The sequence below is a fragment of the Bufo gargarizans genome, chromosome 3 (assembly GCF_014858855.1).
Source record: "Bufo gargarizans isolate SCDJY-AF-19 chromosome 3, ASM1485885v1, whole genome shotgun sequence".
In the NCBI taxonomy this organism is placed as follows: Eukaryota; Metazoa; Chordata; class Amphibia; order Anura; family Bufonidae; genus Bufo; species Bufo gargarizans.
Genome location: NC_058082.1, coordinates 581,169,600 through 581,185,062, shown reverse-complemented (window position 1 = coordinate 581,185,062; position 15,463 = coordinate 581,169,600). Strand labels below are relative to the sequence as shown.

At 44.6% G+C, this 15,463-nt stretch overlaps 1 protein-coding gene across 1 annotated transcript in view; it reads left to right on the top strand.

The window, feature by feature from the left end:
* LOC122930768 (amyloid beta precursor protein) overlaps positions 1-15,463 on the top strand; it is a 191,164-nt gene that overhangs the window by 137,224 nt on the left and 38,477 nt on the right. Inside the window, 3 exon segments of the mRNA XM_044284351.1 lie at positions 1,282-1,410; positions 5,402-5,501; positions 13,605-13,811. Of these exon segments, the coding sequence (XP_044140286.1) occupies positions 1,282-1,410; positions 5,402-5,501; positions 13,605-13,811 (436 nt within the window).

Here is a 15,463-nt window from a genome sequence, read left to right as displayed (position 1 = left end):
TAATTTTTTTTTTATAATAGTTTATGAATTATTTTATATTTATTTACTTTTTTTTTACTTTATGGAGAGCGGTACATGTTCTCATGCTTTTAATATCCTTCTACTATTATTCTTGGATGTTTATCCCTTAAATACTGGCCATATACCATAGAGGGAAATTTCACAGTGGGCCGATAACCAGAGGGCCACCCCAAGCCCTCCTTACAGCCACCTGCTGGGTACATGAACATCTGATGCCCTCAGCATTAATAAATGCTAGGAACATCAGATACTTATGCACCTGGCCTTCAGCCGCAGGTGCCCTCCTGAACTCCACTGTATTGCTGTCCTCATGACGGTGAGAAAGTTGAAGACTGTGGTGAGGGAGGCAGTATTTGGTACTGCACTAAGGTATTTGGTTCTGCTTGGGCGGTATTTTGTGCTACACTACAGTACTGCAGGCCCTGCCTACTTGTGTTGTCCTGTCTTCTGTCATTTGGACTCACCTATAACATGAGGCCACTTTTATTTATTTTTTGTCAGGGCCACTGCTGATTACTGGATGAGTGGAGCTATTTGATTTCTTACAGTCAATAGGATTTCAGGCTGGAAGCCTGATTCGTTTGAAGGGTGTCCACAGATGTCTTCTCAGTGTCCCATACACAATATTTCTAGAGTTTGTATGTACCGGTATATATCTTAACAATTAGAGATGAGAAGCCGAAACCAGTAAATGCAGTATGTACGTTTTAAACCTAAACCCTGCACAGTCCCCACCCATGAGGATGCTGGCCACACCTCCTACCCCACCCCTGCTCAAAGTCTCCTTTACAATTTAATCTCGAGTATTCCTTCTGTTGCAACACTTTCTAGCCTTGCATTCTTTGGTCACTTAAACAGCTGCAATATTTCTTTCCTGGTGCAGATGGTATATGTGGAATGTGTCTCAGCGATGCAGGAAGGACAGTCAGATTGTGTGAGAAATCTGGGATTGTATAAATATAGGCTTACTTGAAACTACAGAATCATCTGAACCAGAACTTTGGGCCTTTTAGTATATTATCCACATTGAGTGATAAAAAAAAAAAAATTCATCACTGTTACCTATTCATTTGTATAATTGTTCTTTATAGTATTTTTGCATTTTTTTTTTCTTGACTTTTCTCTGTACAATACTGGTGACATAATAACTGAATGTAATTTAGGATTTTTAACTTTCTGCCCTAAGTCCAATTGTGACCTGAATTAATAGTCTAGTGTCTGTCACCTTCAGCATAATATGTATTATGTCCTTTCTTACAGCCCCGCCATGTTCTTAATATGCTGAAGAAGTACGTACGTGCCGAGCAGAAGGACAGACAACACACCCTCAAACACTTTGAGCATGTCCGTATGGTAGATCCCAAGAAGGCTGCTCAGATTCGATCTCAGGTAACGTCATGTACGGTGTGAATTTGCTGGTTCTCGAACAGTATTATGCTGGGAAGGCACCTATTACTGTCTGTACATCCTTACATCACTCCAATCCTCCCTCCTTTACTATGCACATTCCTGTTAATTGGTTCATATGGTGGACAGAGCTAAAGATGCCCACACCCCTCTGGTGCTACTTACATCAGTGAGGAAGCAAAAGAATTTAAAAGGGTATTCTGAGATTTTTTACTGATAACCTATCCCCTGGATAGATCATCAGTATCTGATAGGTGAGGGTCCGACACCCGGGGCTCCTGCGAATCTGCTGTTTCAAGAAGGCACCAGCGCTCCTGTGAGGACCGCTGCCTTCTCGCAGTCTACCAAGCACAGCGCCGTACATTGTATAGCGGCTGTGCTTGGTATCAGGTTCCGCCCCATTGACTTGAATGGGGCTCAGCTGCTTCTAGGCCACGTGACAAATGAACATGTCATCACTCGGTCTAGGAAAAGCAGAGAGAAGGCCACGGTACTCACAGGAGCGCCGCTGCCTTCTCAAACAGCTGATCGTTGGGGGTCCCAGGTGTTGGACCCCCGTGATCAGTTACTGATGACCTAACCAGAGAATAGGTCATCAGTATAAAAATCTCTGAAAACCCTTTTGAAGGGGCATTCCGGTACATAGATATGGATGATAGGTAATCAATATCAGAACAGTGGGGATCCAACACCCAGCACCCCCACTGGTCAAATGTTTTGGGCAGCCATCAGCACCTGAAACTACCGTGGATGGAGCCAGATGTACAGTGTCCAATCCACTGTGTAGTGGGAGCTGAGCTGAAGTACTGGAAACTGGACGGCACTACTGTATCATTCCTGGCTCCAGCGGGTGCCTGAAACAGCTGATCGGTGGAGAATTGGACCCCTACTTGTCTGATATTGATTACCTATCCTGAGGATAGGTCAACAGTATCAAAGACTAGGAGAATCCCTTTACCAGTGGACAGCGGAGAGGGTCTGGCAGCCACACGTTACGATGGCCCACCGCCCCCCTGCCTGATTCCTCCATAAACAGCATGGATGAGTGGACTTGTTTTTTCCACAGGGACTTTGAAATCCAGCCTGTCCAATACCTTTTTTATTTTTGGACAGGGGATCTTGGTGCAGTCACCCCTGGCACACGGTTGCCATGTTCAGATAGTTAGTGGATCCAGGCGAATAATGATGGATTTAGGGTCTGCTCACATGTATAGATTTATAAAAGTAAACTTTCAGCTTCATAAATAAGATGCAAGAACTGAACTGAGAGCAAACATACATAAAGCATACATAGAGAGAAGGAGCCACCTTCTGGTGCGGGTTGGCACCACCACACAGCTAGCCGCCTGAGACCAGAGGACTTCATGATCGTTAGTCCCCATCTACTTCCCATGATTCTTGGGTTGATTCCCCACACCCTTGTTTGCAAAGTAGCACAGGGCTTATGGAGACTGCTCCACACACAAGCTCTCACCACCCAGTAGAATAAACGATCAGGCCAACCAGGGATGGACCCCTTCCTCGACAGTCTTCATAGCAGCCACATGTGCAGTCCCTTTGGTATGTCCACCCCTAGGTGAGAGAGGACCCTGGAAATGTAATTTTTCTTAACCGGATTCCTTACCAATTATAGGAATTGATGTATATTGCTAGGTTTGTTCTTCATCATGCGATTGGTCTGAACCTGACAAATGGACTCCCACCGATCATGATAATGAAGGGGCTGCCGCGTTCGATGGAGTGTTGCATCTCTTTTGGCTTGTACCTGATGCAGCACCATCTTTATTTATCTGTACCATGCCTGGTATTTCAGTTCCTACTTACTGCAAGGAGACCAAGCTGAAATAAGTATCTGCTATTAGGAATCTATATGGAATTTGGGTTTTGCAGGAACGGCTGCCATCAGTGAATGGGGGCTGCGCGGTAGTAACCGGGCACGGCCACTAAGCGTGTATGCAGCTGTACTTTTTCAGTGGGTGGTCAGGAGTTGAACACCTGTCAGTCGCATATTGATGACCTATCCAGACCCCTTTAAGGCTAGGTCTACACGACGACAGATAGGTCACAACTACACTGCAACATTTGTTGCACCAATTTTGCGCAACAATTTTTATATTGATAGTCTATGGTGTCGCACTGTGACATGCGACATACTGCAACGCAAATGAATTTTTTGCGACTGACGTCGTGTAGACCGAGCCTAAGACCTCTCATTAGAGCTTATAAGCAGCCAGGAGACTCAGTAGGCCATATTTTGGCTAGAGAAGAGGTTTCCAGGCGTTGTAGACCAGCTGGTCAGTAGAAGAGTTAACCGGAAGCCCCTGATGTACCTAGCAGATCATTGTAGCTCTAATGTGTTATCGATCTGAGGCTGACAGATTTATGCATCAGGAAACAGATGACTACTGTGGTGTGGCTGAAAACAGAAAAGCCTATGATGATAGATTTGGTTATCCAGTCAATTTTCCGATTAATCTAACGGCTGCGGATACAGTGTGAGCTGTTAATCTGGGCATCTTGTGCCCTGTTAGCATTCAGATTCCATTGCAGAGCCAGATCTATTAATCCATTCAGCATATTCCGAGGAGACCGTGCTTCCAGCCTCCTAGCAGATTGCGCAGCGAGAGCAGCAGGGCTGTAAAATTACTGGGGTGGGCCTCTCCTGCCATTCAGATCTGCTAACCAACTGTGCTGCTGAAGTTGCTGGCCGTGATCACGCTACTGTACCTAATGTTGCAAGAATGGTGATTTCTGCGGTTCCCCAGATCCTCACTGTCCAAGCGATGGAACCCCGCTACTTGTAAAACGTGAGATTTTCTCTTGTCTTTCATGTCACAGCGGGAGAATGTACATTGTGTTTTCACGCATCCAGTATGAATTTACCAAGACCCTGTTAAAAGTTCAAGTTTACAAGTTTTGCAGACTAGGTTCCTTGTATTTTTGCTATAAAAGAATAAGGTCCGAGATGTTATTACAGCTCCTATAAGCCTGCCCTCCCCCAAATAGGTTAAAGATGACAAAACAGACCAGACGGTCCCAACCCTTAAGGCACCATGTGTCAAAGACAATGGCCTACTGTTGGTATTTTTTATGCTGTAGAGATCACTTCTCAACAGTCATCTCATTATCATCATGGGCAGGATTATATAACCCAGGACCCACTATTGACAATAAGCGATGTCACAGCTTATCTACTGCCCCCTCCCTGTACAATGACTGCTGAACAGGTCAGGGTACTTCCACACTAGCGATAAAGTTTTCCGATATTGAGTTCCGTCCTAGGGGCTCAATACCGGAAAAAAACGGTTTTATCCTAATGCATTCTGAATGGAAAGCAATCCGTTCAGTATGCATCAGGATGTCCGCTGTTCCTTCCCTTTTACGGTATTTGGCCGGAGAAAATACTGCAGCATGCTGACTTGCCGACCCGGCCTTAATTTCCATTAAAATGTATTAATTCCGGATCCGGTACCAAGTGTTCAGGAAATTGCTGCATTGACGGATCCAGTATTCCGGTCTGCGCGTGCGCAGACCTTTAAAAACGTGAAAAAAATTAATACCGGATCCGTTTTTCCAGATGACACCGGAGAGACGGATCCAGTATTTTAATGCATTTGTCAGACGGATCTGGAAACAAATGATCTCCGTTTGTATAAATATTTCCGGATCCGGCAGGCGGTTCCAGTCCTGCCCACTCTCCCACCATCGCCCCGTTTCAGAAAATGGTGAGGGCGGTGCCGAAACACAAGTGGAGTTTAAAAAGGTGACAAACACGCAGCCACTTTCCAGGTGCAGGGAGATGATACGTCTCCCCTTATGTTTCAATATAAAGCTTTAATGATTGATATAAAGATTATATATTTTTTCCAGCTTGTTTTCTATTGTTCTGGTCTGCCACGCCACCGCCTGGCACGGTCCTTGTGACAATTACATGTACCTGCTGTGACCTTATGCTTCTGTGTGACCACTGTAGGTGATGACCCATCTCCGTGTGATTAATGAGAGAATGAACCAGAGCTTCTCCCTCCTGTACAAAGTACCTGCAGTGGCCGAGGAGATCCAGGATGAAGTTGGTAAGCAAATTCTTAAAAGAGGTTGTCTGGCACAGGAGGCGACAACCCCAATGGTCGGAATCTGAGCCCAGTTTTTAAAAAACCCTCGGCACCTGTCCCCAGTCCTGCCATTCCCATGCTGCATCCCTGTTTCCAGCTGCTTCTGGTCTCTGTTGGTCCCAGGTTTGCCGATGCCAATCACCGGCCTCAGCAATTACATGCACTAGAGCGGCACGTCACTGCTCGGAACATGCCGTCCAACCATATGTGGTCACAGCAGTCCCAGCAGTCACGGACTAAGACACTTCCAGTCTTTCTGGGAACTGGGCAGTACTGCTGGAACGGCAAGATTTTTTTTCATATTTTTTTTTAACTAACCACATGGGATTGTTAGCTCCTCGGTTTGACAACCCTTTTAATGCTCAACAATAATATATCTATACTGTTGACCAGATATTTGTCCAATTATGGTTTCTAAAGACCTCTTTCTCTGAGTATTTATATATACTCTGTCAGTTTCACTTTTACCTGTGTTACAGATTTTTATAAGAGTTCTCCACTTTTAGTCTACCTGCTGGAATATCCAGTGATCATCTGTAATCTTTGGGGAATCCTGGCAGTAAGGCCTCTTTCACACGTGATGTGTGAGGGCCGGATAGAATGCGGGTGCGTCGCAGGAAAATGCACGATTTTCACGCGCGAGTGCAAAGCGTTTTAATGTGTTTTGCACGTGCGTGAGAAAAATCGGCATGTTTGGTTCCCAGACCCGAACCCGGACTTCCTTAATGAAGTTCGGGTTTGGGTTAGGATGTTGTGTAGATTTTATTATTTTCCCTTATAACATGGTTATAAGGGAAAATAATAGCATTCTTCATACAGAATACTTACTAAAATGTCCATTAAGGGGTTAGAAATAATAAATTTAACTCACCCCATCCACTTGGTCGCGTAGCGGATCTCCTCTTCTTTCTTCAGGACGTGGGTAAAGGAACTTTGATGACGTCACTGCGCTCATCACCTGGTCCATCACCATGGCTATGGAGGACCGTGTGATGGACCACGTGATGAGCACAGTGACGTCATCAAAGGTCCTTTAACCACGTCCTGAAGAAACAAGAGGAGATCCGCTACGCAACCAAGTGGATGGGGTGAGTTAAATTTGTTTATTTTTTTTAACCCCTCTATCCCTAATTTACTTACTCTGTATTAATTACTCTGTATTAAGAATGCTATTATTTTCCCTTATAACCATGTTATAAGGGAAAAAAATAATGATCGGGTCCCCATCCCGATCTGCTTCTAGCAACCATGCGTGAAAATCGCACCGCATCCGCACTTGCTTGCGGATACAATGCGATTTTCACGCAGCCCCATTCACTTCTATGGGGCCTGCGTTGCGTGAAAAACGCAGAATATAGAACATGCTGCGATTTTCACGTAACACAGTGATGTGTGAAAATCACCGCTCATGTGCACAGCCCCATAGAAAAGAATGGGTCCTGATTCAGTGCGGGTGCAATGCGTTCACCTCACGCATTGCACCCTCGCGGAAATCTCGCCTGTGTGAAAGAGGCCTAAGTGTTCAGTTTCCCTGCAGTGCCACCACAGGGGGAAAGGAGTATTACACCATTCCCATTCAAATCAGTGGGTTATCTGTAATACAGGACAGGCAGATCCTCCAGCAGAGCCAGAGGTGCTCTTTGTAACCACTCTAAACTATGACCAAGACAGGGAGTGATTGGGAACCTATAAAGACTTGCATTTCTTTCACCAGTCCTAATTAAAAAAAAAATATATATGCTGGCATAAGATGTGCCAAAATCATTATGAGCTGCACGTCTACTACTCATTTTCACTCATGTCTGCTTTGGTAACTTCTTGCTTCCCCCATGTAATAATAATTCTGGGGCATCTATTGTTATGACTTTATATTGGGCCATTCCTGTATTTCCTCCTACTAGAAGTTACAAATGAATTGCTAGCAGTTTGCAATGGTCCAGTTGGATGGAGGGGCGTTCCTGACAGTCCAGGGTCGTACTGGCCCACCAGAGTATCAGAGGATCTTCAGGTGGGCCCAATCTTTGAAAAACATAGTGGGCCCCAAAGGTCCAGGAATATAATCCCATTTGGAGCTGACTTTGGAGCTAATCACTTGCCACTAGGGTCGATTTCTTTGATTCAAAACCTTTTAGATTTTATTGATGATATGGGGTCGGGTCCTGAGGATAATTTTCTCTGGTGGGTCCAAGGAACTGTGAAGGGACACTCCCACCCCAACTGGTAACACCCACCTGGACCGTCATTGCAAACTTCTAGTAATTCATTCATAACTTCTAGCAGGATTAATAAAGGAATGGCACAACATAGATTCATAAGAATAGATGCTCCAGAGTTGTTATTGCAAGACATGTCGGCAGAGGAAATGGGTCCTCTTTAAAGACATGACTTGTATCTTTTGCATGGCTATTACTTTATGGGTCTCTCCTGGTAACTGCTCATTGTAGATTGGCTAAAAGTGCCCAATATGCAATACCACAAGACTGGAATCTAGACCACTTCTATACATAGACACCTCCTGGAAAGTGACAGGTTGGCTGCTTTCCACCCCTAAATGCATTTGCATATAACCTATAAATGAGGTAAGGACACTGAGCTATCTTGAAGACATTCAATCAAAGTAAATGATGGCTAATGGCCTTGCAGTGCTGACTGGATGCACCCAGCTCATGCTGGACGCATTTGACAAGTCCATGTGCAGTCTGTAATTATTTGCATGCATTTAGCAAACTTTGCACTCTTCAGACTTTCTGCAAATGGCTTATCTTCCACTTCCCAAAAAATATTAAGAGGTTTCCTGGAGCTCAGCTCTGACATCCTGACAGCTTAAATATTTAGCAACCACCAGCAGCATAGCAATAGGAGGCCATCACATTTTAGCTTGGGGATATGGTCTGAGGTTATCATATGTGGAGCCACGCGGCATTATTGCTGGTCCTCTGATGGGTGCATGAGGGGATGACGGTGGTAGCTTCTCTATATGCTGTGGTGAATAGTCATATCTGCAAACTAACAGGCAGGGTGCTGAATCTCCTTAAAGAGACCAGTCCTGTATGGAGACTTCCTAGAAGTAGTCCATGGTATGGAGACTTATTAGCAATGCTCCTTAAGAAGCAATATGCAAAAAGGTATCTCCAAAGGAAAGAGAACAATCTTTGGCTTGGTTATATTCCCGTGTCAAATCTCTTGACAAGGTAATATAGTTTGAAAGTCGGATCTTGACTCACAACAAGCCACTTCCAATAGGTGGCGCTGGTGAGATGGTTCTCTGTCTTGAGAGATACCTCTTTGCATTTACCTTAAAAGGGTTCTGCAGTTTGTTTAAACTGATTATTTATCCTCTAGATAGATCATCAGCATCTGATTGGCCAGGGTCTGACACCCGGGACCCCCGCTGATCAATTGTTTGAGAAGGCAGCGGCGCTTCAGCAGCGGCGCGGCCTTCTCACTGTTTACTGCTGGCCCAGTGACGTCACGACTTGTATCAACTGGCCTGAGCGGTATAGAATAGAGCTTAGCCCCGCCCAGGCCAGTTGATACTAATCGTGGGCCAGCAGTAAACAGTGAGAAGGCCGCGGCACTACTGCCAACGCCGCTGCCTTTCCAAACAGCTGATCGGTGGGGGTCCCTGGTGTCGGACCCCCGCCGATCAGATGCTGATGATCTATCTAGAGGATAGATCATAAGTTTAAACAAACTGCAGAACCCCTTTAAGGTGACCATACACATTACACAAGTATTGGTAGAATCCGCAGATTTTGCCCAGTCCGGCCAACCATGTAACATGTATGGGGACTCATCGACTCTCCCCTGACTGCAGATTTCAGGAACGAAAGGGGGGGGATGTAGCATTTTAGAATTCCCGTTCTTTTGTTGTCAAAGGAGACAGCTCTGCCAAGTTCACTGTTATATATATATATATATATACAGTGGGGGAAATAATTATTTGACCCCTCACTGATTTTGTAAGTTTGTCCAATGACAAAGAAATGAAAAGTCTCAGAACAGTATCATTTCAATGGTAGGTTTATTGTAACAGTGGCAGATAGCACATCAAAAGGAAAATCGAAAAAATAACTTTAAATAAAAGATAGCAACTGATTTGCATTTCATTGAGTGAAATAAGTATTTGAACCCTCTAACAAAAAAAGACTTAATACTTGGTGGAAAAACCCTTGTTTGCAAGCACAGAGGTCAAACGTTTCTTGTAATTGATGACCAAGTTTGCGCACATTTTAGGAGGAATGTTGGTCCACTCCTCTTTGCAGATCATCTCTAAATCCCTAAGGTTTCGAGGCTGTCTCTGTGCAACTCTGAGCTTGAGCTCCCTCCATAGGTTTTCGATTGGATTAAGGTCCGGAGACTGACTAGGCCACTCCATGACCTTAATGTGCTTCTTCTTGAGCCACTCCTTTGTTGCCTTTGCTGTATGTTTTGGGTCATTGTCGTGCTGGAACACCCATCCACGACCCATTTTCAGTTTCCTGGCAGAGGGAAGGAGGTTGTCGCTCAGGATTTCACGATACATGGCTCCGTCCATTTTCCCGTTTATGCGAATAAGTTGTCCTGTGCCCTTAGCAGAAAAACACCCCCAAAGCAAAATGTTTCCACCCCCATGCTTGACGGTGGGGACGGTGTTTTGGGGGTCATAGGCAGCATTTTTCTTCCTCCAAACACAGCGAGTTGAGTTAATGCCAAAGAGCTCTATTTTGGTCTCATCAGACCACAGCACCTTCTCCCAGTCACTCTCTGAATCATTCAGGTGTTCATTGGCAAACTTCAGACGGGCCTGCACATGTGCCTTCCTGAGCAGGGGGACCTTGCGAGCCCTGCAGGATTTTAATCCATTGCGGTGTAATGTGTTTCCAATGGTTTTCTTGGTGACTGTGGTCCCTGCTAATTTGAGGTCATTAACTAACTCCTCCCGTGTAGTTCTAGGATGCTTTTTCACCTTTCTCAGAACCATTGACACCCCACAAGGTGAGATCTTGCGTGGAGCCCCAGAGCGAGGTCGATTGATGGTCATTTTGTGCTCCTTCCATTTTCGAACAATCGCACCAACAGTTGTCACCTTCTCTCCCAGCTTCTTGCTAATGGTTTTGTAGCCCATTCCAGCCTTGTGCAGGTCTACAATTTTGTCTCTGACATCCTTGGACAGCTCTTTGGTCTTTCCCATGTTGGAGAGTTTGGAGTCTGCTTGATTGATTGATTCTGTGGACAGGTGTCTTTTATACAGGTGACTAGTTAAGACAGGTGTCCTTAATGAGGGTGACTAATTGAGTAGAAGTGTCTAACCACTCTGTGGGAGCCAGAACTCTTAATGGTTGGTAGGGGTTCAAATACTTATTTCACTCAATGAAATGCAAATCAGTTGCTATCTTTTATTTAAAGTTATTTTTTCGATTTTCCTTTTGATGTGCTATCTGCCACTGTTACAATAAACCTACCATTGAAATGATACTGTTCTGAGACTTTTCATTTCTTTGTCATTGGACAAACTTACAAAATCAGTGAGGGGTCAAATAATTATTTCCCCCACTGTATATATATATATATAGGGGGTCAGGAGCAGCAGTTGTCGGCCAACTGGTGTCTCTAAGCATATGGCCAGATTTAGCTGCTGTGCCCATAATCTTAATTTCCTTGGCCAAGTGTGCATGTTTATTCAGTAGGAGAGCGCCACCTTTTGCATTGACGTGTTTGAATCCAACATGCTTCATCCTTGTTTCATTCAACCTATGCCATTGGAAAACAGTTGGGTTTTCTACATGGGCATTAAATAGTTGGCAGATCACGACATTAATCTAAAGTAGACCATAATGTCAGATGAATTTGGTTTTCCTACAAAAGCATTGCTCACATAGCGGGAGATCACATTGATGGTCCTTGTTCTCATAGCCTGGAGGTTCCAGCAGAGGACAACCCTTTATGATGGTGACTTTGAAGCCAGTCAAGTATCACAAGGGTCTTTTTTTTATAGTTTAGTAGGGTTTTGCGAGATCTTAATTCTGATGACCTATCCTCTGGATAGGTCATCAGTATCTGATCATTGGGAGTCCGACACCCGAGACCCTCGCCAATCAGCTGTTTGAGAAGGCACCAGTTTTCCTGTGAGGGCCGTTGTCTTCTCACAGCTTTGGTCATCCATCGGTCATGTGGCCTAGGAGCAGCTCAACCCCATTGAAGTGAATGGAGCTGAGCTGCGATACCAAGCACAGCCGCTATATAATGTACGGCGCGGAGAAGGAGCCCCTGTGCCTTCTCAAACAGCTGATCGGCGGGGGTCCTGGGTGTCGGACCCCCACTGATCAGATACTGATGACCTATTCAGAGGATAGGTCATCAGTAATAAAATCTCATAAAACACTTTTAATTAAATAATTCACTGGCTATACTAGATCGTTAATTACATGCAATTACAAAAGTATTCAGATCCAGGCGCTGGTTTGAAAAATGTAGAATATTTTTCATTCACTAATAAACAGATAAATCTCGTTCATAAAATACAAAGTGTAGAACGGAAGACGGACCCTCATAAACGTTTCCTCTGGTGGATCCAAGGAACTTGGTTGTATACTGGTTAGTCAGCTAGGTTGTCATTGGGATCCATGTTAGGAAATGTTTAGATGTGACACCTACTGTAACAGCAAACCTTTGTGGCCACAGATTTAGGCCATGTATAAATATGTAGCAGGAAATTAGTCTTTTACCTTGGCAACATCATGTTCTGTATCAGACAAAAAAAAATAATTACATAGACCAAAAAGATGGAGAAGAGCATTTGTGTAGAGAATGTTTTTGCAGCATCACACAGGAGCTCACGGCCAAGGGATTCTGTGTAGAATGATTCAATTGACCCCTTTGCCTCATATATAGAACATTTCCCCCCTCCGGCACCCGTGCACTGTTATTTACTTTATATTTCACATCTAAGTGCAATATCATGGCCATTCGGTGGCTGCATAGTCTTCTCTATTCATCTTGTGTCATTTACCTGTGTACATTTAGATGTGATTAGACTTCCTGCTGGCGTTCCAGACCTGCGTCCTTTATTAGAGTTTCATGACTCATTACAAGCCCCTGGATCTGCGGAGTCTCTGTGGGGTTTCCAGCAGGAAAAAATAAAATTCATTTAGCAGAGCAAATGTGCCCTCGCAGCTTCTCTGCAGCCCTCATTACTGTATGCCCTATCTGGGAAAATTAGCTTTTGAGTTCCTGCAGGAATGACGGACAATAATGTATTGGTTCTTGGTCGAGATATTGAAATTGAGCGTCATGTGTCTATATTGCCGATTGTATGTTACATTCCTAACAAATGGCAAAATTCTTAAAGGGTTATCTGGGAATTTGATATTGATGGTCTATCCTCAAGATAGGTCATCAATATCAGATTTGGGAAGGGGTGGGGGGTCCGACTCCTGGCAGCCCTTGCTGATCAGCTGTTTAGAAGGGTCCTCACCACTCCCTGAGCACTGAGGTCTCTTTCTAGGCCAGTGAGGTCATCGTACATCAGTCACGTGGCCTAGGAGCAGCTCAGGCCCATTCACTTGAATGTAATACACTGTATGGAGCTGTGCTTGGTAACGTGAGGAGGCCGCAGTGCTCAACGGAGCTCTGGTGAGCACCGTGGCCTCTTCAAGCAGGAGTTGGACCCCCGCCGATCTGGTTCTGATCCTGAGGATTGAATCATCAGTATCAAATTCCTGGACAACCCCTTTAAGCATCATGAAAATGAATATTGATACATATGTGGCAAATTCCTAGACAAAAAAAGATGATATTAGACATGGTCGGCACTGTGAATGTTGGGGAAAAACGGGTGTCAATGAAGAATTCCACCCACTTAATGATGATCACAATACATTAATAATGGTCGGAAAACACATTTAATGATTACAACCCAATATGGCTGCACTTCCCCTTGAAAAAAGCCACCGCTGTAAGAGAAACCGCCAATATGGTGACGCAAATGAAACAATTGGCGAACTTTGCAGCTCAAACTCTTGATTTTACTAATTATGGTCGATTGTACACATTGTCCTAACACAGGTCTCTTCCCACTTCTAGATGAACTGTTCCAAAAGGAGCAGAACTATTCCGATGATGTGTTGTCCAACATGGTCAGCGAACCCAGGATCAGCTACGGCGATGACGCCCTTATGCCCTCCCTGATGGAGACTAAGACAACGGTGGATGGAGACTTCAATTCAGATGTCATTCAGTCCCGGCATTCATTTGGTGTGGATACTGTCCCTGCAAACACTGAGAATGAAGGTATGAGCAAAAGGTGTCGTTGCTTGTGACTTGGGCATGTTTCTTGGACTTATCTCTGCATGTTCCCATATGTTTTCTGCTCTTCTTCTGTTTGTGTCCTGCATGGTTAACTATTTGTAACCCTTAAGGTGGCCATAGACTTAAAATAAAGATAACCCAGCAGACAGCTCTCCTTCCTGAAGGATAAATTCAGTGGAGACATGAAGATAAGTATTGGTTGGTGGCCAGAAAACTCTTGCACTACTTTTCACCATGGATCAAAGAAATCATACTTCTTTCTTCCAATGGTAGAGGTCAGAGGACCACTGGGAGGCACCATGGACGTGAGATCAACAGATCTCTTACTGTGGCCAGAAGTCTTCAAGATCTTGCATCTCCGTATAGAGTTTAAAGGGCAGTCACTTTCTTCTCTTAAACTCACAATTCATGGTCTGCACCATGCATTGACCTTGTGTAAGTGCTGTTTGCATGGAACTTTTATAGCAGCCATGAGAGCTTAGTCTAGACATCTAGGCGTCATTTCTCTCCACCCTAGTCTAGCATATTTATGAATTATGGCATTGTAGTCCCAAATTTTTGGACTGTGGAAAAGCATTGGAGTTTAGTTGTGATGTTAGATGCTTTGTTGGTGGAAAATCTCTATCTACAGAGGTTATAACTTACAAATACAGTCACTGGTAAGATTACTTTCACTACAGTTTGCATCATCTACATTTCTAACAGGTCAGAGAATAAAACATTTTGTAGGAGTGCTTCTTCTCTGGCAGTCCGACACTCGGGACCCCACCAATCAGCTTTTTGAGAAGGCATTGGCGCTCCTGTGAGCACCGCGGTCTTCTCACTGCTTTTCCTAGGCCAGTCACTGACACGTTCATCAGTCCCGTGGCCTAGAAGCAGCTCAACCCCATTCAGGTGAATGGGGCTAAGTGCGATACCAAGCACAGACACTATGTAATGTGTGGCGCTCTGCTTGGTAAGTTGCAAGATGGCAGCGGCGCTGCCTTCTCAAAATAGCTGATCAGCAGGGATAGGTCATCACTAAAAAAAAATCTTGGAAAACCCTTTTAAGTGACTTGTGAATGATTAGAAAAATATGGACAAAATACGTCTTATGGGTTGTGTGTAGTGTTTCAGCTTAGGGTCCTATTCACACGTCCGCGGATCCGCAATACACTTGGCCGGCACCCCATAGAAATGCCTAATTGCGGACAAGAATAGGACATGTTCTATTTTTTTTCTGGAGCTGTGGACCAGAAGATCGGGGGCGCGCTCCGGAAATCCAGAGAGCACATAGTGTAGTGTGCTCTCCGCATCCATTCCATCCCCATAGAGAATATATGGGTCCGCACCCGTTCCGCAAAATTGCGGAACGGATGCATACCCATTTGCAGACGTGTGAATGGAGGCTTAGTCCTGGTTATATTGATGGTGCTGAACCAGACACAAGCTGTCAACGGGTCTTTTTCAGTAGAAAATGGCTGTGTTTTTCTAATCTTGCACAACCCTTTTTAAGATCGACCATCAGTTTGTTGTTGTGTAGGTTCCACCACTGTGATCCTCCCAAAATAGCAGAAATAGGGGGCAGAGGCTGTCACTGGACCGCCAGAGCCGCTTCACCCACACAGTCACATTCATGATGCTGCAGCTTATTT